A 19,417-nucleotide genomic window follows, 5' to 3' on the forward strand; every position below is an offset into this window, starting at 1 on the left:
AAGAAAGAATCAACCGGACTGTGAGAAAAGGCAAGGGAAGAGGCTCAGAATGGCATGGGAAAGGTTTGAGTCCACTCTGGGGGCAAACTAAGGCATGCAAACACACACAATAAGAATCTGACGTGTACACAGCAGCAGGCCCAGACCAGTTCCTAAGCTTGTTCTAGGGAGACCAAGCCAGCTGGCCTTTCAGCTGCTGTGACCACACATGGTATGAAAGCTTCACTCCATGCAGTATGACAGCATTTGCGCAGCAGATTAGGTTGCCTTCTAGTTGGCACAACCAACCGGAAATCCTTCAAAGCCAATTGACAGGCAGGCACAAAGCCACTTTGGTGGTAAATACTAGAAATGTCCCTGGATAGAGGTAACTAACTCCAGGCTTTACTGGTTTCTCCAGCTCTCTTCACACAAAGATAGGGACCATTTCTACATTTTAGCTTGTGCGTACATATTTCAAAAAATGTTTATTTCACTCCCCACCCCTTTTCTTGCATTCAGCATGCTAATTGACAAGCTATCCATTTCATCACGGAGAGAAGATTTTTAGTGTCTTTGGTGCTTTTTAGCTAACCCTCAAGTATGGATGGAGATGAGGTTTAAGTGAATTCTGGCAGCTGCCTGGGGTGTAGATTGTCCTGACTTGAGCTGATAGTGACTTCCCTAACACCTAGATGTTTTATGAGCACTGGGTTAGGATTCACTTCACTGTGGACGGATGCTGCACTGCAGGATCCGGGGTCCCCTCTGTAGAGAAAGTGTTCCTATGTGGCAATGACTCAAAATCTCTATCCAGTTTGGTATATGGGAGAGGAAGCAAAAAGAGAGTGAGCATGTTGAGCACAAGGCAAGAGCCTACTAGTGGTGACCCTCAGGACCCAGTGGAAGGGATGATACTTTTGAACGAGCAGGTCTGAACATCCTAGGGAGGTCCTTAAGGAAGATAAATTATGGATGTGAACTTTCCCCAAGAAAAATCCACAGTGATAATTCCTATCAAAGAATTCTGTATGGCTTGGGGAAAGGGCAGTAATCCCAGGACTGCTTGCTTGCAAACCAGCAAAACATCAAAGGGTGCAGAGAGAGAGAGAGAGAGAGAGAAGGGGCTTTTGTGGGCCTAGCAGCTCTGGCATCTGTTTGATATGTTGTTCCAAGGCCTATTGCTTTCTCCCTCCCATGCCCCCCCAACCCCCAGAACAGTGTGTGCCTCCTCCAGATCCCTAAGAGGAGTGCTACATGACCAGTCCTCTCCCAGCCCTGGTAGCTCTTGTGAATGCCAGGGATGTGGACTCTTTTAGTGGAATTTGTATGGGGATCAAGGAATAGTCCCAAGCACAAACCCATGTGAGTAATTGATTCAAGGGGCAGGTGAAGTTGTAGGGCAGGTCAGGCACTTGCCTTGAATGTAGCCAACTGGGTTTGCATCCTGGTTTGTATACAATAAGGTTCCTTGAACACTGCCCAGAGTGAATCCTGAGCATATAGCCAGATTAAGCTCTGAGTATCACCAGGTGTGACCTCAGAAACAAACTAAACAGAGTCAAATAAAGAACAACCAGGGTTGTCAGTGCTTTTACAAGAGCAGAGATAACTAGCACATGGAATATTTGGGCTTTGTGGACTTGGAGGTGCCCACAACCCTGGTTTTCCATTAGGAGGGTGCAAAATGTTCTAAAGGCAGCAGATCAGCCTGCCCTGAACAGGTGATGTGAACAGAAGTTTGAAAGAAGTACAGTATAGCTTAAGGCAATGCTAGCTGCAGATAAAAGGCAACCGAGTATATATCCTGACTTAAAGGCAGTAGGTATTCACTTCTGATTTACATCAAGCCCCAAATGGATATTCTTCATGATGAGTGGATTCCCTCCAAGCCATGATTGAGGCATGCAAGCCCTTCCTTCTTGTGACTCCACTGTCTCCAACAGTTGGTTTCCAAGAAGTCTCTACACCGCAAGCTGAGGGTTGGTAAAGGAGATTGGAGCATGGTATGTGGAGGGTTTCTAGGAGCCAGTCACATCACAACCACCCACATTCTGCAGGATGGAACTCAAGAATATGGCTATGCCGAACATCAAGGGAAGCTGGCAAATGTAGTCCAGGCACCAAAGGAAATGAGGATGGAAGTCAGCCAGCTGTGAGCCACCAAAGAAATGCATTCCCAGGAAGGATGAGTATAAATCTTTGCCTGTTTCATTGAAGTGTAGAAATACAGAGCTGGGCCTTTTCCAAAGAAATAGAAATGCCTGGGCCCTTCACAGTCCAGAAATGAGTGAATAAATAGATACAGGGACAATAGTGGAAGAGACTGAAGTCAGTGTTGGAATAAGTATTTCCCCTTCTCTAACCCACCTGTCCTAGGCATGGGTCCAGACATCGTGATATCTTTTCCCCCACTCAACCTGGATGATGAATTGTATGTTGTTTCCCTTCTGAAAAATTCAGTTTCATCCTTCCATCAAAATACTCTTTCCCTGGGGATTCACAGTTCAGTTCTGGGAGGGGGGGGCGACCAACAAGCCAATTTACACCAGGCTGGTACTGATCTGCAGGGGATGTTAAAAACAGGGAAGAAAAAATGAATGTAAAATGCCTAGCAGGGTTCCTTGCACATAATAACTAAATGCTTAGTAAATAGTTTATTATTATCATGAGTATGTACTTGCCTATGCTTGAGAGAGGGGGGAGAGGGAGAAGGCAAGTAAAGCGGGTAAAGGAAGTGTGGGGGAGAAGAAAAATGGGATCAGAGAGGGAGAAGAGAAAGACAAAGAGAGATCATTGTGGGGGGAATGCTAGCAGAGCCCAGATTGACTCTATCTTTGCACGTCACAGCTTAATAGTCCAATGCTGATCAATGAGCCCCTGAGCATTGATCAGGCCTGTCAAGATCAGAACTGTAAATTGTGTTGGCAGTTCCACAGACTGCCAAATTTCATTGCTGGGGTACAACCTTTACCACCCTTGGAAAGACCCAGACAACATCCTCACTTCTCTCTTAGGCACCCATACAGACTGCTGGCCAGGGCCTCCACACATTTCCTCCTGTGCTTCTGTGCCCCATCATGTGCCTTTCTAACATCCTAGCCTGTGGCAAGACCCAGTTCACAATCCCCTTCTAGGACTAACATCTTGATGATTGCAACTAAAAAATGGAGCAAATGAAGACAAAGGAGAATCCACAAGACTTCTGGCTTGAGGCTCTGCATTTAGAGTTAGGGGACCAATAGGAGTTCTTATTCCCATTGACCCTTGGTGGTGTGTGTGTGTGTGTGTGTGTGTGTGTGTGTATGTGTGTGTAAGAGGGAGAGAGAGAATTTATGAGAGCAGTGTATTGCAGATTTCTTCCCCCACAGAATATCGCAAAGCATACTTGTAATCTTCATTGTCAACCAGCCAGCAGCTTTCCCCTTCTGCCAACCCAAGTGCACATTGTTTATACTATGTGAGTTGCAACCATGATACTTGTTTTAAGATAAACAGTGAATTTATAGGGACTTCAAAAGATTCTCCAAGTCCATGATTCTGCAGAGAGCATTGTTCTGCTCTGGAGAGAGTTCGCCTCCAGGCAGAGATGCTTCTGACCAAACAGAATTCCAGAAAGAAGCTCCCTCCAATAGACAGCAATGCTCTTCGCCCTCCTCTTCCTGCATTGCTTGTGTACTTCTTGGGTTGAGGTTATTATTATTCTTTTTTTTAAAGCAGAATGTAGCTGATGAGCTGAAGTAGCATTTGTTTATATATTGGTTTTTAGTCCCTGCTTTGGAACTCCAAATCATCAGAAGAGAAAACTCCCTTTGTGACTCATCCGAGGAACATCTTGTATTCCAGCCAGCATAAATAGGATTTTTCTTGAGAAAATATAAATTTTCTTCAGGGCCCCATTTATATTTCAGTCAAGGTGCGCATGTAGCAAATCTATCTTTGGTCTTCTATTCACCTGGTATTCTCTTGAGCTGATTCCTCTAGGCTTAATGATTGTTATCGTTAAAGAATGTCTTCTCAGGGATCATAGAAAGTGTCATGCATTTGGGTGTATACCATGAGTCTGTGGCATTTGGGGATTTACATAATAAACACTAGAACTTTCCAGAGCATAGCTGGTATAGCAGACATGGCTGATACCCTGGCCCCCACATGTCCCCTTCCATTGGCCTTTATATACCGTAAGTGGCTTATTGAAACTAAGTCTTTGGTTTTGTTTTGTTTTGCTTTTTTGGTTTGTTTGTATTTGTTTTGGTTTTCTGTTTTGTCTCAGGAAGTCACTATATCCCTATCCTGGGTGAATTGATATGCCAAGGAATTAATATATTATAGAACCACAGTGGCCCTTTATTGGGCAGGAAGTTGGATATATAACAACCCCAACTCTGAATCATGTATTCTTCATTGTCTCTCAGTGTCCCACAATGGAACTGAGTTGATGACAGTGATTACTTATTTGATAAACTGGTAATCTTCTCTGCTCTGTCTTACCAATTCAATGAAACCCTTATTAGAGTTTTCTGGAATTTTTTTAAATGCACTACTTTCCTTAAAGTTTGTTCAGGGGAGAATTCAAACTATCATAACTTGTTAATGGGTTCATCAAAACCAACAACTTTCCTTTAGACCCCACCATGTCCATCATGAGATTGTGGTCCTTTCAGAACCCCTCACTTCTGAAGAAAGTTAGCTCAGTAATAGGCCCTGCACCATGAAAAAAAGGCTAATAACAGGCACTAGGAAAATCTCTGAATCTAGGAAGCATATACACATGAGGGTCCTGCTTGATGAACAGTGAGCATTTGTTGATTGAGTCTATAAAGGAATTAATAATTGACAACATTTATTTCCTCTCTTAACTCTGAGTGCTTACATGTTGAGGTCATATCCCACTCCCTTATTCAAATCTCAAGTGCCTTTTAACAGAGACAACAGACTTGATCATAGTTAAAGGTTCTGATCTCTGTGGAGAGATTCAAAGACAGGAAGGTTCCCTGCCCATGATGTATATCTCAGATTCCTCAATTAGACTTTATTTATTTGGTCTATAACGTTATCATGGACAGTTATTTATGACACCAACAAAAAGAACATAATTCCTGAACCTATCGGTCATAGACAGCAATTAGGATGAGTTTATCTGCCTTTTAGTGAACAGCTCAATTTTGATGGGGGGAACCCTCCCTTAGGAGGTACTTGGGGTATGCAAAAAGGATGATCAAGCACCAAAAGGAGATAAATATACTTTTTTTTCAGTGAGTAACAGTACAATCAAGTCACAAAGTAAATGTGCTTCGTAGTGTTAAAAGTCTGGGAGTTTTCTATGGATTTGGCACACTGTCTTTATTTGCCTTAATACTGGTGAACAGCTCATTTCCTCAAACCCTCAATTGAGTGTGAAGTCCCATCACACTGTGGAGCAACCAAGCTGTTTTAAGTCAACAGTGACCCCTTGTGGCCAACTGAAATGGCATTCAGTGCCATTTCTCAGGGCTTTCCTAGATTTGTTTCCAGCTGAGCACCTGCTTTTACATTTGCACCTATAAAGACCTTTTCATCTGCTCCCTTCTTTCTTTCAACTCTTGAAGAGTCACCTCAGGAAATGTCTTTAGTTTTTTTAAATTAATCTTTTTTTATGTCTTTAGTTTCTTGATGATTCTTTCCTTACCTTCTTCTCTGCTCTTCCACTGTTCCTTACTTTTCTTGTCTTGTGTAGAAATGACTGCTCTTGATGACAAGCAAAAGAGAGCTTCTTGGGCCCTCTGTTACAAACTGGAAAATGGTAGGCTCTGAAGTGAGTTTATGCATTAAAACCAATCAGTAGTAGCCTTTGGAATCTTACAAAAACTCAAGAATCAAAAGATTCCTGCCACCTCTTTCTTCTCTTCTAGATTTTTGGAAATCTATGAGACACATATTTTCAATCTCTCTCTTTTTTTTTTTTTTTGGTTTTTGGGCCACACCCGGCTCAGGGGTTACTCCTGGCTATCTGCTCAGAAATCGCTCCTGGCAGGCACGGGGGACCATATGGGACACTGGAATTCGAACCAAACACCTTAGGTCCTGGATCAGCTGCTTGCAAGGCAAATGCTTCTGTGCTATTTCTCTGGCCCCAAGACACATATTTTCTTATTTAAGGAACTATTTCTCATTGTAATCCTTTCCAATAGTGCCACCATGTTGTTTTCTATTCAAACTGGAAGTGTTCAATAGTTATACTGAAAATTAAGTGAGTTTTTCTGGAAACCTTACTGGTAACCAGTATGGAATTAATTCTATGGTAAATGCTGTCCCAATTCCTAGCAGGTTCTTTATAAATAAGTCTTTGAAAAACAGTGTTTTTACCTGGCAATGAATATATAGCCTCATGGGAAGAAATTCTAATGATACTGAAGATACTCAAGGTGAATGGACAGAGAATCTGAGAATAATGACAATGATACCACAGAGCAGATGACTATGATGATGACAATGAAGACACAACATCACCATAATGGTAGTAGCTATGAGAATAATTATGAAGGAAATGATAATGGCATTTGGTGGTAACGACAGTGATTGCCATATGCTATTACATGTGCCAGGCATGGTGCCAACTATGTGCCAGAGATGGTTCACTTTCATTGCGAAAACCACTCTTCATCTATATTTTAACCCTCATTTAGCACTGAAGGAAATTGAGGCTTGTTATTACTTGACCAGAGTCACACAACTAGTGAAGATAGGCAGAGCTACATAGAAACATAGACCTAAGTTTAAATATTTTATTTCTTACCACCCTCATAAGGGAACCAGTGTCCTGCTTGAGCTGGGGCTATTTTCATGCTAGTGGTTGGTAAGGGATACATGCATTAGGAGAATGGGAAGACCTGAATTCCAGTAGTTTCTGCTTCACAAATCTATACCCCTTCCTTTCAGTGACCTCTTAGATGGTCTATTTCTGACACACTGATCTCTATAAAATGTCCTTCTAATGATACATTGTGAAATGGTGGGTTGTGCTTTCCACAATCCACAGAGAGGGAGAGAGATGCCCATGGCCTCTGTCCAGGTAGGACAGGAGACGCAGGTCTGGCAGCAGTTCTGACACGGAAAATAATCCACACACAGTTGGGAAGGTAGAACAGGCCAGAAAACTAACCACAAGCTGTTCACCCACAAGTCAGTCACTCCACCACATGGAACCACGTTCCTAGATGGCAGCTCATCATCCAGGCATCCTGAGTTGCCTTTAATTGGGATAAACAAAGCCCACCTCCAAGCAGAGGGGGAAAATCCAGATGAGAAGGCAATGGGGAAACATCTTCTTAACAGTAAAACTAAATGAACCAATCTAGAGACATCTAATTAAAACACAATATGAGGACCAATCCAAAGGCCTCTACCAACAATACAGAATTATAAACATCCCTCCCTCCGAATAAAAATCTAGTCTTTGCATCTAAATCTAATCAGAGAAAGTTTCTTTTCTAGAGGTAATCACACACATACATACATTTTGCTCCATACTTAAGAAATATATTTACTGCTAGAAGGAAAAGCCCTCGAAGGGGTCCAGATTAATAGTACAGCGAATAGGGTGCTTGCCTTGCATGTGGCTGACCAGGGTTCAATCTCTGACATACCATATGGTTCTCTATGCCTTGATAGAAGTGAGTCCTGAGCTCAGAGCTTGAAGTAACCCCTGAGCATACACCCCTGGTGTGACCCCTAAAAAATAAAAACAAAAAAGCCCCCCCCCACATCCATTTTTAAGATGACTCACTCAGGCCTGAATCCCAATCATGACCTTTTTTCCTGTACAAAATGGCCAACCTGCCACCAATGCCGAGGGGTTTGGAGTTCTGCATGTCTAGTGCAAGGCTGAGGGGCCTCTGGCTGAAGGCATGTGCAGATCCTCACTGATTTTCACAGTCCACTGTTTGGGTGAGTGATCCTGGCCACAGGACAGTTCTTGGTTTTCTTTTTGTCTTATTTTTTGGAGGGGGTATTTTGTTTTGGGGCCACACCCAGCACTGCTATTCTTCACTCAGGGATCAGTTGTGGCAACCTTGAAAGACCATATGGGGATGCCAGGAATTGAACCTCAACCTGAGTTCACACCATGCAAGGTACGTGCCATCCTCACTATACTCTCTTTCTCTGGGCCACCAGGTCTTGTTGAGGTGCCGAGATTTGGAAGCTACCTTGATCTTCTCTTGGAAAAATAGGTGCTTCTTGTCCACCTTAGAGAGAGACACAGCTGTCTCCCACTGCTGGCAGACTGGCTTCTCCTTTAAACATGTCTGCCTTTCTGTCTGTGAGAAACTTGCGCCTCAGAGGAGCTCCGGTAGAGCAGATAGAAGTGGGCGAGCATGGATCAGCTATCACTTGGGACAGTGAGCCAAGAGAGAAGGTAATAACCCTATGGAGAAACTGGACAGGAGTGAAGGAATAGGAAATGCACACAGTAAAATGTTCAGATTTGATATATTAAAAAAGAGTGAATTCAGGGCAAGAGAGATAGCATGGAGGTAAAGCGTTTGCCTTGCATGCAGAAGGATGGTGGTTCGAATCTCGGTGTCCCATTTGGTCCCCTGAGCCTGCCAGGAGTGATTTCTGAGCGTAGAGCCAGGTGTAACCCCTGAGCACTGCCAGGTGTGACCCAAAAACAAAACAAAACAAAACAAAACAAAACAAAAAGAGTGAATTCACATGATCTGTATTTCAGGCCCCTAGGTCCTTGTCCAACCCTGGAGCTTCCATGGCTCTTTTGTGGGCAGGCTGAAGGCCTGAAATAAAAGACATCTGACACTGTCCACCTGGATGAGTCCCTAGGCCAGGCAGTCCCATCCATGGTGCCCTCCCCAGCCACTGTCTGAGCTCCTCTTCCTCTCTGCTGGCACCCAGTGAAGTCTGCCATTAGCAAAGTATGTCTGGATGTTGTTGGCTGTAATCATGATCTTTTCTTTCATCTTTCTGGATTTGTCCAGCTTCCGTATTTCTAGTGTCAACCTGCTGCTTGTTTGCTGAGGCTCCACTCCAGCCCAAGACACTGAAGACAGCACGTGGAAGGCATTTTTTTAGAGCAAAATGGGGTGTTGGGCACTTGCAGGCACCACCCAACTCTGGACTGAAAAGGCAAATCTTTTCATTCGCCCTTCACTTTGCTAGTCTGGATTAAAGATGGATCTGAATTCCCCAAAGAAGCCACCTCTTCTCTAAACTCCCTCTTCACTCTCCCTGTCCCTGCTGCCTCCATTAAATCCCCAGTAACTGTAGCATTTAGGAGGAAGGGATATAATTATACTGTGTTCGTGGGAGAGAACCAGAAGGCTTCTTCCACAGCCCGAGTCTTTGTGCATTTTCCTTCTTTCTTCTTCCAGTTCTGCTTCATGTTTAATACTCCACTCCTTTGTAGCACTAAGCACTTCTTAGCAGGCAATCTTTGAGAGTCTGAGTTAACTTCCTCCACTAGCATGAGAGTATCATACCTCATGTTCCACCAGGGGAAACTGAGTCCCAGTAATGACTTCCTTACAGTCATGAAAAGCCTCTGTGTGTTGAATAGCATCCATTCAATCACTTTTATACTCGCTATCACAAAGTCAAAGGCCCTAGTTGACCACTTTTTATCAAATATGTCATCCATTAAGCTCTTTTTGATATTTAACAGTATTTAAAATATTCAACTATGACCATCTTCCCACATAGATGTTTGTCATTTGAAGCTGATTAAGACTGATTTGCAGCAAGTGACCCCCTGAGACTCAAGTGAAATGTAAAACTGAAGCAACAAACTGTGGGAATATTCAGCAAAATAGGGGGGGGGGGTGAACCAGGACAATGACATTCTGAAGACTTAGAAAAACAGGGAAACCTTGAGGGTCTCAAGTGGTTTTTGATAGTTTCATCTTACTCAGTAGATTCAACTTTTCAGTTCTGGCACTTCAAACATACATTCAAAGTGTATGCATTATGAAATTATATGTCTTTCTCTTTTTCATATGCTACCTATAGAAATGCTAGGCTATTATATAAATGCTCTACTGTATATAAAATATAAGCATATGTGGCATATCATGGAATAGCATATAGAATATGAGTGCTATAATAGAAAACTGGGGTTACACAGGAAAAGTTGGTATAATAGACATAAAAATAAGTTGTATAACACCCCAGGGATGACCTTACCCCACTCTCCAGGACAACCTCAGAGAACGTGTTGTAGCAGCTCGTCATGCCCTCAAGTCCCCCATTTACTGATTTGTGCACTTCTTCATCACATGATATCAGAAATAAGGTTGGCACTCTGGCAGAACGCCCCCACAACACTGTGCCACTTCATAAAGTGAGACTCAGTGGTGATCCACGTGGCCACCACTGTTTTAATAAATAAAGTAACAGTTGGTGACGTCATTTTCAAAGTAACTCTGGGTAGCCAAATTCCTTCTAGTAGGCCATGTGGCTCTGTGGATGTAAAAGGAAACTGGCCCTAGGTCCTGAAACTATGTTGTATATTCTCTGCATATTACCCAATCTGGGAATATTTTGTGGGATAATTATATTCACGGTTTCAGTGGAAAAGCATTGAGCTAATATTTCAAGTTCAGAAAACTCAGTCATTAGGGGCTGGAGAGAAAGCACAGCAGTAGGGCATTTGCCTTGCATGTAGCCGGCCCAGGATGGATGGTGCTTTGATTTTCATATGGTCCCCCGAGCCTGCCAGGAGTAATTTTTGAGCTCAGAGCCAGGAGTAACCCCTGAGTGCTGCCAGGTGTGTCCCCCCAAAATAGAAAGAAAATTCAGTCATTGGGGCAAGTTAGGAGCAATTATTTATTATAACCAATCCTCCTAGGGAGAACAAAACCATTTTTGACCCAGTTGGAATTACTTCTTTGGGAAGTGACCTGATGAGGTGGTCAGTCACTGTCCCATGAGTTAGGCTCAGTATGGATGCTTCACAATTGTAGCTTACTGCAAAGAAAAGAGCACAACATATTCTGCATTTGACATTTCTTTTTCTAGGTCTCTCAGAGAAACACAGGATCCTAGGGTACATTCATTCATACACCACCTACGATACGATCTTCAGTGTCTGCAAAGGACTCTGGCCTCTCAAGTCTCCTCAGAGTCCTCCACTGGTTAGTGAAGCAGAGTCTGTCATTGTTGTCCCCTTGAACCTGACCCCCTACTGGTTGCACAATGAGAACTCTAGTAACTGTGATCAGAGTTAACCTTGGCTGTGTCTGAGATGGAGGCTTTAATGACTCCTCCAGACTTGATGTACCGTGATCTCATAAATGAGATGAGGGAACCAGAGACTGGGGATGACCACACCAGGTTCCACTCTTACAAGCCTTCCTTCTGAAACTGAGTGCCTGCCCCTCAATAGGTCTTGGCAGAAATGGGGCACCATAGCACCACATCAGGGTAAATCAGGGTCAGTTGGAGCTCCAAGGATGGTCTCAAAGGAGAAGGTTCACTTCTGACAGATGGGAAGGAGGCAGATAGGTAGTGGCACACTTAAATCTTTCTTTAGTGGGTGTGTGGCCACACCTGGCAACACTCAGGAGTTACTCCTGGCTCTCTGCTCAGAAATAGCTGTTTTTAGGCTCAGGGGGCCACTAGGGATCGAACCCGGGTCCATCCCAGGTCGGCCACATGCAAGGCAAACACCCTACCACTGTGCTCTTGCTTTGGCCCTTTAAATATTTACGATGGTTAAACCTGAGTTTCCAACAATACTGCATGCTCTGTCTCCTGAGCCCATACCTTCCCATACCTCTTTTCATCTTCCCATCTGCTCTGGGCCCTGAGTCTATATTAAGGGGAACATGGATCACACTAGGGCAACACATACCCCCAGCCATCCAGCCTTAGCCACTGACCCCAAGCAGTCCAGTGATGCCCCAACCCATGACCCACATTGCCCTTCAGGACACACTATTCCCCTGCCCCATGGCCAGGAGTCCCTTTTGCAAGCAACGCTTGAAAAAGTTCAAACCAAATGTTCCCTGACACTTCTAAAGAATCTCGCCCCCTCCACTGGAGCAGCATTTGTATGGCTCCCGGGACACCCCTTGATTTGAATAAGGCCCCCATCTCTGCCAATGTAATCAGTGGGAAAGCCTCACCCAAGCTGGAGAAACAGCCTAGGGGTGACACTAAATCTTTGTTTTGAGTCTGAATGTGGACTGAGCTAACATTGATCTGTAGCACTGGTCTACAGTGCATAGACTTGTAAGTCCACATGTGTACAGATCACATCAGAGTGGCCATTCAAGGGATGTTTTCCATCTTGCACCATATGACTGGCCCTTTTTACTCCATTATCCACCCTTCTTCCCTCTCCCCTTTGGTACTACTGTTTTCTTCTGAAAGTCTAAGTCTGTTTTGTTCTGAAAGTTTTCTTCTAAACATCTAAGCATTTCTTTGTTGTGTTTATTCTATTTATCATCTCTGAATGAAATCAGACTCCCACTGACCCACTTCACTTTATGTCATACCCTCCAAGTCTGTCCATGGTGTTGCGAGGAGCAGGAGCTTATCTGCAGTAGACTTGGTTATTAGTCTATCATGTCTACTGCCACCCCTCTTTTTCCACTTCACTGTTGATAGGTACTAGGAAAGGCTGCTTCTCATTCTTCACTCTTAAAAATAATTCCATGGTGAATATTGGGGTACATATATTAATATCCAAATGAATGTGTATGTATTCTTGGAATAAATAATTCCAATGACCATTCCAAATATGATCAACACATCATATGCCAGTTCTATACTTTGTTTTCTGAGTACTTTTCCTACAGGTTTTCTTTCCCACCAATAGTACACCAGACTCTCATCTCTCCACATCTGCTCCCACGCACCTGCCTCTTGTCTTTTAGGTGTTATTCATTTCCACTAGTGTCAGATAATATTTCATTGTGGTTTTCATTTGAATTTCACCTGAACTGAAAATCATTTTATCATGTGCTTGGTGGCCATCTGTGTGTCTTTTACTGCCGTTAATTATGTATTTGGATTCTCTGCCCATTAATCTGTCATGATCTGGAATTATAATTCTAACCTCTCTGTCCCCTTAAACCAGTGACCCAACTTTGCTGTGGAATTGTTTTTATCAACAAGAAAATGGGGGGCCAGAGAGATAGCACAGCGGTGTTTGCCTTGCAAGCAGCCAATCCAGGACCAAAGGTGGTTGGTTCAAATCCTGGTGTCCCATATGGTCCCCCGTGCCTGCCAGGAGCTATTTCTGAGCAGACAGCCAGGAGTAACCCCTGAGCACCGCCGGATGTGGCCCAAAAACCAAAAAAAAAAAAAAAGGAAAGAAAAGAAAATGGGCATCATTCAGCCATCCTATTGGGCTATTGTTCTGGGAATTCAATGAAGCCATGCTTAGACAGTTCTTAACCATCTTAGCAGAGACCCTGATCCATATTCAGTGAGTTATAGTTCTTACCCTCTATGGGAGGAGCGGGGTACTGAGTGAGGCACCATGTTCTAGAAAGACACTGCCCTCTCACTCTGAGTAGGAAAGTTTAGGCACCTGGGCAAGGAGAGGAGGAGGTTTTGAAGGAAGAGGCATGAGCTATTGGCTGAGCTGAACATGGCAGTGCTGAGTAGTCAGCCTTTCTCCTTATATTTAGATGGGAAAGTGCTTGCAGAAGGCAGTGGAGAGCTGAGGCCAAGGCCTCTGGGAGGGCTTACGCATAGTGTCTGTTAAGAGAGAGCAGTCTCATGGCTGAAAAGTTCCTGAGGTGATCCCGAATATGTCTGTTGTATATGAAAACATTTCTATAAGATTATTCTTTAAAAAAAAAAATTATTCTTTGCCTGTTGTCCCACCTTGACCTTCCAGGTGGGGGCGCTGTTGAAAGCCGAATAAATAGTTTGGGAGCAAAGTGTTCAGGGTCTTTTGGGAGAGTTTGTTGGCTAGCTCAGATGTTTTTTGGAGCTAGCAGCAGGCTGAGAAAGGATTCTCTTCGCCCAACCTTTTACCCCTTAACCCTCCTGTCTGTGTGGATTATTTGCTGTGGATAAATATTACCAAGATCTCCCCCCAAAAAGGGAGAAGGGAATGGGAATCAAATTTCTCATTCTGGGAGCTCTTTGAGGACACACAAATAACAAATAAAGGAGTAAACGGGACCCCACAGGTGGGGCCACACATGTCGACTTCTATGTGAATTGTCTTCCTGGTCACTTAAGGTGTTCCCTTACATTCCCTTTCTAACTGCTGTTGCCCTGGTCCTCATCAGTCTCACCCAACTTCCTTTCAGCCCTTTGGCACCCATCCCAAGAGCTTTGGCCACTGGGAGGGACATAACAGACCCATATGCATGATTTCAGAGGTGCTCAGAGACCTTACAGGGTTTGGGGGCAAATGGCCGACAAATGCTGATGTGTCTCTAGACTTCTCAGGCTGGGAGGCCTCTGTCCACCCAAAGACATATGTGCCCACAAGATTCATGTGATCGCCTGATTCAGATCCCTCATGCCTTTCCACACATGTTGGAGCCAACAGCTATAGCTGCCAGCTGAGTGCTGGGCCCTCACAAGCAGGCATTCAGGGGAGTGGTTGAGTGAAGGAATGAAATGATTTGGGGGTGATTCTAGAGAATATGTATCTCTGGATGGAGATTGGGGAAGCCAAGTCCTTCAGCTGAGACAAGCCTTCCTCAGCCTCTGGAGAGCAGGTTACCTCCCTTTTCTGTCCTCAGTGGCTGATTCATTCATTTTGAGGTTTTAGGGGGTCCTTTCTGGAACCTTTCCTGAGAGACACCCTTTTTCCTAGGTCAGAAAAAGATCTTTTCCAGGTATCTGACACATGGCCATTGTCTAGAATGGGATGCCAGTATCAAAGATGCCTGTCTGGCATGGGGCCTTATTGTTTTTTTCCTAATCCCATGGTGCAGTGGGCTGCCCCTCTTTCTTATTTTGGAGGTTGTGTTGGAAATGTGAAAGGGAAGAAAGGGGGCAGCTTCCCCTGGACACACATCGCTCAGGCAAGTGAGTTCCAGAACTGGAGTTGCCCAGTAAGTCTGAGGAGTAGTGAATCCTTATTGAGCACCATCAGAGTTAGACATGGTGCCTGCCTTCTCCATGGTAACAAGTCTAAATATGGAAGCGTCTCCATGGAGAACCACATAGCAGATGTAGTCTGCTTCCTTTAGGAAGCACTATCCTGGGTGATTGGGTCCCGAGGTGGCCCAGATCTCAAGAATGCCTATATCAGCTTGGGAGCTTTGTTGGTTTCCAACATGCTCTATTCCTTCAGCCCCAGGGTCATGCACATCCCCTCCTCTTGCCAACACCAAGTTGGGAGAGATCATGTGTCTGACAGATGAGCTGACTATGGATGAAGCAAGTGGTGCTGATTGTCATGACCTTTCAGGCAGGAATCCCATCTACCCAGCTCTGCAGAGTGACTTTCCCCATGACTAGGAGGAAAGGGCAGCCATTGGTTAATGGGAGGCCTGAAGTCAAATATTGCGTGCATGCTCCACTGCGACCCCCAGCAAGCTTCATGATGAAGAATTATGGCCATAAATGCTGTGCCTAATTGGGATGGACCCCTTCCATGTTCATGTAATATTCTACCATGTTCAGGCTTTATTATTATCAATTGTGGCAGCAGTTTTGTTGATGATTAGGGGAGCAGAATTAGTAGTGCTTGGGGGAGGATGGTTCTAGCTTACTGCTCAGCATAGTGTAATTCACGTCATTCTGGGATGAAATCCAGGCATCCTGAATGCAAGGCATGTGCGGCAGTCCTTTGAATAAGCTCTGTGGCCTTTAACTGCTTGTCTGATTTTGAACCAGTCAAATTTCCAAATACCATAACTTTTTAATATAGCAGTGTGTAATGAAAGTTTGTGGAAAGCTGAATAGAGTCTCAGAGAATTAGGCTTAAAAGTATTGGGGTTTTTTTGTTTTTGGTTTGGTTTGGTTTGGTTTTTGGGTCACACCCGGCAGCGCTCAGAGGTTACTCCTGGCTCTGTGCTCAGAAATCGTCCCTGGCAGGCACGGGGACCCTATGGGATGCCGGGATTCGAACCATCGTACTTCTGGATATAAGGCAAATGCCCTACCTCCATGCTTTCTCTCTGGCCCCTAAACGTATGGTTTAGGGACTGGACTCATAGTACAATGGGTAGGGCATTTGCCTTGCATGCAGCTGACCTGAGTTTAATCCTAGCATTCCTATGATTCTCTGAGCCTGCCAGAGAATGATTTCTGAGCAGGAGTGACCACTGATCCACATTGGGCGTGACTCCCAAACCAATATGGATATAGAAATAGGTATATAGAGAGAGCTATTTGTTAATAGTATTTGACTAATTGGTCATGGCATCATCTGTGTTTATAGTTTAATAATCTGTTACATTGGACCTCTTCATGCACAGCCAATCACTTGGGTGTGTTGGCCTATCTTTAAAAGAGTTTGGGACCATGTATGTGTACAGAAGGAGTGGGTGTGTACATGGGTTGCCTGGGATGTGGAAACTTTTCAAAGAGGGTGCATCAGGCCAGTAGGAGACTCTCCAGCCAGCTTAATCCTGTTTGTTCTGTGTTGCAGGCTGAGTGATGGATGATCTGCAGGCTCAGAACCTGTCCATGGACATGGGCGACTCCTCTCCAGCCTTGGGCAACAACAGACTGGAGAACGGCATGGCCCAGCTCATCACCACTGAGGCCTGGAACATCAACTCCACCGATCTGGTCAAGAAAGCCCTGGTGACCGTGCCAGCTCCGTCCATTCTGAACCCGCCATCTGAGTCACAGAGCGGCATGGCTTTGAAGGTAGCGGCCACCGTGCTACAGCCCTTGTGTCTGGGAGAGAGCCCGGTGGTGATGCCCATCCACATGCAGGTGGAGGGCGGCTCAGCCCCTGAGCTCAACCCCAACACCAATGCCGCCACCTATGTGATGACCACGCAGGGCCCGGTGCAGCTGCCCGTGGTGCTGGAGCAACACGTGTTCCAGCATCTCAACTCCCCGCTGGTACTGCCGCAGGAAACACCCTGCTCCTCCAATGCCATCCACAGCAACCTGTTCCAGGGGGGCGAGGACCCCGAGGCACAGCCCCAACTCCTGGACCTGAGGATCTCCAGCCAACCACAAGAGCCTCCCTTGCCCTTTGAAGCTGTGCTCCAGAATCTGTTTCCCTCGCAGGGAGCGCTTGGCCCCCCACCCTGCCAACCTCCTCCTGGGTATGCCCCGGCACCCCCTCAAACCTTTAATTCCCCATTGTCACCCCTAGTCCCGCCAGCCACCCTCTTGGTCCCCTATCCTGTGATTGTGCCCTTGCCTGTGCCAATCCCCATCCCCATCCCCATCCCAGTGCCTCAGAGTTCCGAGTCCAAGTTCAGCCCCAGCTGCGCCAAACCTCCGCCCGCCTTCGGAGTGCACCCCTTGAAAGGCACCCAGACTCCCCTGGAGAAGGATGAACTAAAGCCGTTCCACCTGCTCCAGCCCAGGGAGTACTTCCAGCTGAGCCGCCACACGGTGATCAAGATGGGCAGTGAGAACGAGGCCCTGGATCTCTCCATGAAGTCGGTGCCCTGGCACAAAGCTGGCCAAGTTAGCCCCCACGTCTGCCAGGAGGAAGCAGCTCTGGACCTCTCCCTGGCAGCGCAGCGCAAAGCAGAGCGCCCCCTGGAGGCACCGTACGAGAGCGGCCTGGTGCTCCTGGACACTGCAGCTCCCGCCCCGATGGAGAAGCCGCCCAGCGGTGTGGACGCGCCCTTCTCCGCGGGCCCGGCCCGGGCAGTCCCGGGCTTGATGGAGAAGCAGCTGGGTTGCAGCGACACCCCCGAGCAGCTCAACCAGCCCCCCCAAGTCAGTGGCGGCGGCGGCGGTGGAGGTGGAGGTGGTGGCGGTGGAGGCGGTGGCGGTGGCTGCTGCGGTGGCGACGTCAAGGCAGAAACCAGCGCGGAGATGGCGAGCGAGTCGCAGGCGGCCAAGGTGATCGTGTCGGTGGAAGACGCCGTGCCCGCCATCTACTGCGGCAAGATCAAGGGCCTCTCGGGGGTGTCCACCAAAAACTTCTCCTTCAAAAGAGAAGACTCCGTGCTGCACAGCTACGACATCAGCAGCCCCGGAGAAGAGGCCCTGGGGAGCGCAGAGGCCCTGCGGAAGCCCATCAAAAACCGATGCATAAAGTTAAAGAAAGTGAACTCCCAGGAAATCCACATGCTCCCCATCAAAAAACAACGGCTGGCCACCTTCTTCCCGAGAAAGTAGATAATGGCCTTTTTTTTTTTTTTTTTTTTTTGAGATTTTTATGATTTGGGGGTGGGAAGGGGAAAAGGTACATCGCTTTTCTAAAAGGCATTTCAAACGCAAAAAAAAATATCTTTGTTAATTATTGGGGGGGAAGTAGTAAAGAAACGGGAAGGCAAATTGGCTGTAGAGGCCCTGTAAGCTAGTATCATTTTCTTTTTTTAATTTTTGACTTTTCACAAATGAGTACATAAGAGCAACCTATTTTTCAAGCAGATTGCACATTTTTTGCAGCTTTAATGGAATATTGGGTGAATGAGAGGGGGTAAAATAAAAAGCTATTTTCATTGCCACAAAGTGCTTTGATGATGTAATACCTAATAAAGGGTAGGATGAATATTTCACAATAAATGTTTGTTTGCACTAATTGCTTGCAGTATTCTATCATTTAGAACATTTGCATTCCGGAACTGGCCTGCTTTAACCAAAAACGGTTGCTCTCCTAAAACGAAGGACTCAGGACTCAGCGTGTATCTGTGTTTAGAGACCTGAGCTGTGGAGCTGGCACCAGAAGACAGTGGAGAGGGCACTTGCCTGGCATGTGGCTGACCCATGTTTCATCCCTGGTATTCCATGTGGTCTGCCAACACCATATGGGATACCAGAAAGACCTATGTGAGTTGAAATTGGTGGGCAGAGGGGATGATTTGGTGCCCCTTAGGGATAATCACCCTGTGCCAGGAGATAATTGGGGTGGTCGCTGCTTGGGAGGAAGGTGCTAAGACCAGGCTGGAGCTCAATATTTAACAGAACATGGGGGTTCCCCATACCAGAATGGTAGGCCCCGATTTCTCTTAGTTAACCTATTTCTTGGGCCCTGGAAGCGACACATCTGACGGAAGGGAGGGGCTCAGGGCACTCCAATCCCTGCAGTGTAAATTCATGGCCCCAAATGAGGAACAGGACAGCACATGTACGTTTGAAATAGACCAGAGAGGTGGCACATCCCACTCGGGCTGACACCGGGCGCGAGAGATTGCTTCTGGCAAGGCTGCTTCCAACCATCAGGCGCTTTCCCTCACTTCGGGCAATTAGCATGCAGCCAGCTGTTCCTGGGAAAGCGAACAGGCGGCAAAGCAACCGTAAGACTGTTCTTTTATTACCAGACCCTCTGCAGCTAGGTGACTGTTTGAAGCTGCTCCTCTACGTTACATCCACCATGCATTTTCTT

At 45.8% G+C, this 19,417-nt stretch overlaps 1 protein-coding gene across 2 annotated transcripts in view; it reads left to right on the forward strand.

The window, feature by feature from the left end:
* Positions 1–18,613, forward strand: part of RAI2 (retinoic acid induced 2) — a 64,617-nt gene extending 46,004 nt beyond the window's left edge. For both annotated transcript variants that reach the window (XM_049766792.1, XM_049766791.1), the window contains exon 2: positions 16,541–18,613. In XM_049766792.1, the coding sequence (XP_049622749.1) occupies positions 16,549–18,207 (1,659 nt within the window). In that variant the 5' untranslated portion in view covers positions 16,541–16,548 and the 3' untranslated portion in view covers positions 18,208–18,613. The remainder of the gene's footprint in view (positions 1–16,540) is intronic.
* The last annotated feature ends 804 nt before the right edge of the window (positions 18,614–19,417 follow it).

The sequence above is a fragment of the Suncus etruscus genome, chromosome X (genome assembly GCF_024139225.1).
Source record: "Suncus etruscus isolate mSunEtr1 chromosome X, mSunEtr1.pri.cur, whole genome shotgun sequence".
In the NCBI taxonomy this organism is placed as follows: Eukaryota; Metazoa; Chordata; class Mammalia; order Eulipotyphla; family Soricidae; genus Suncus; species Suncus etruscus.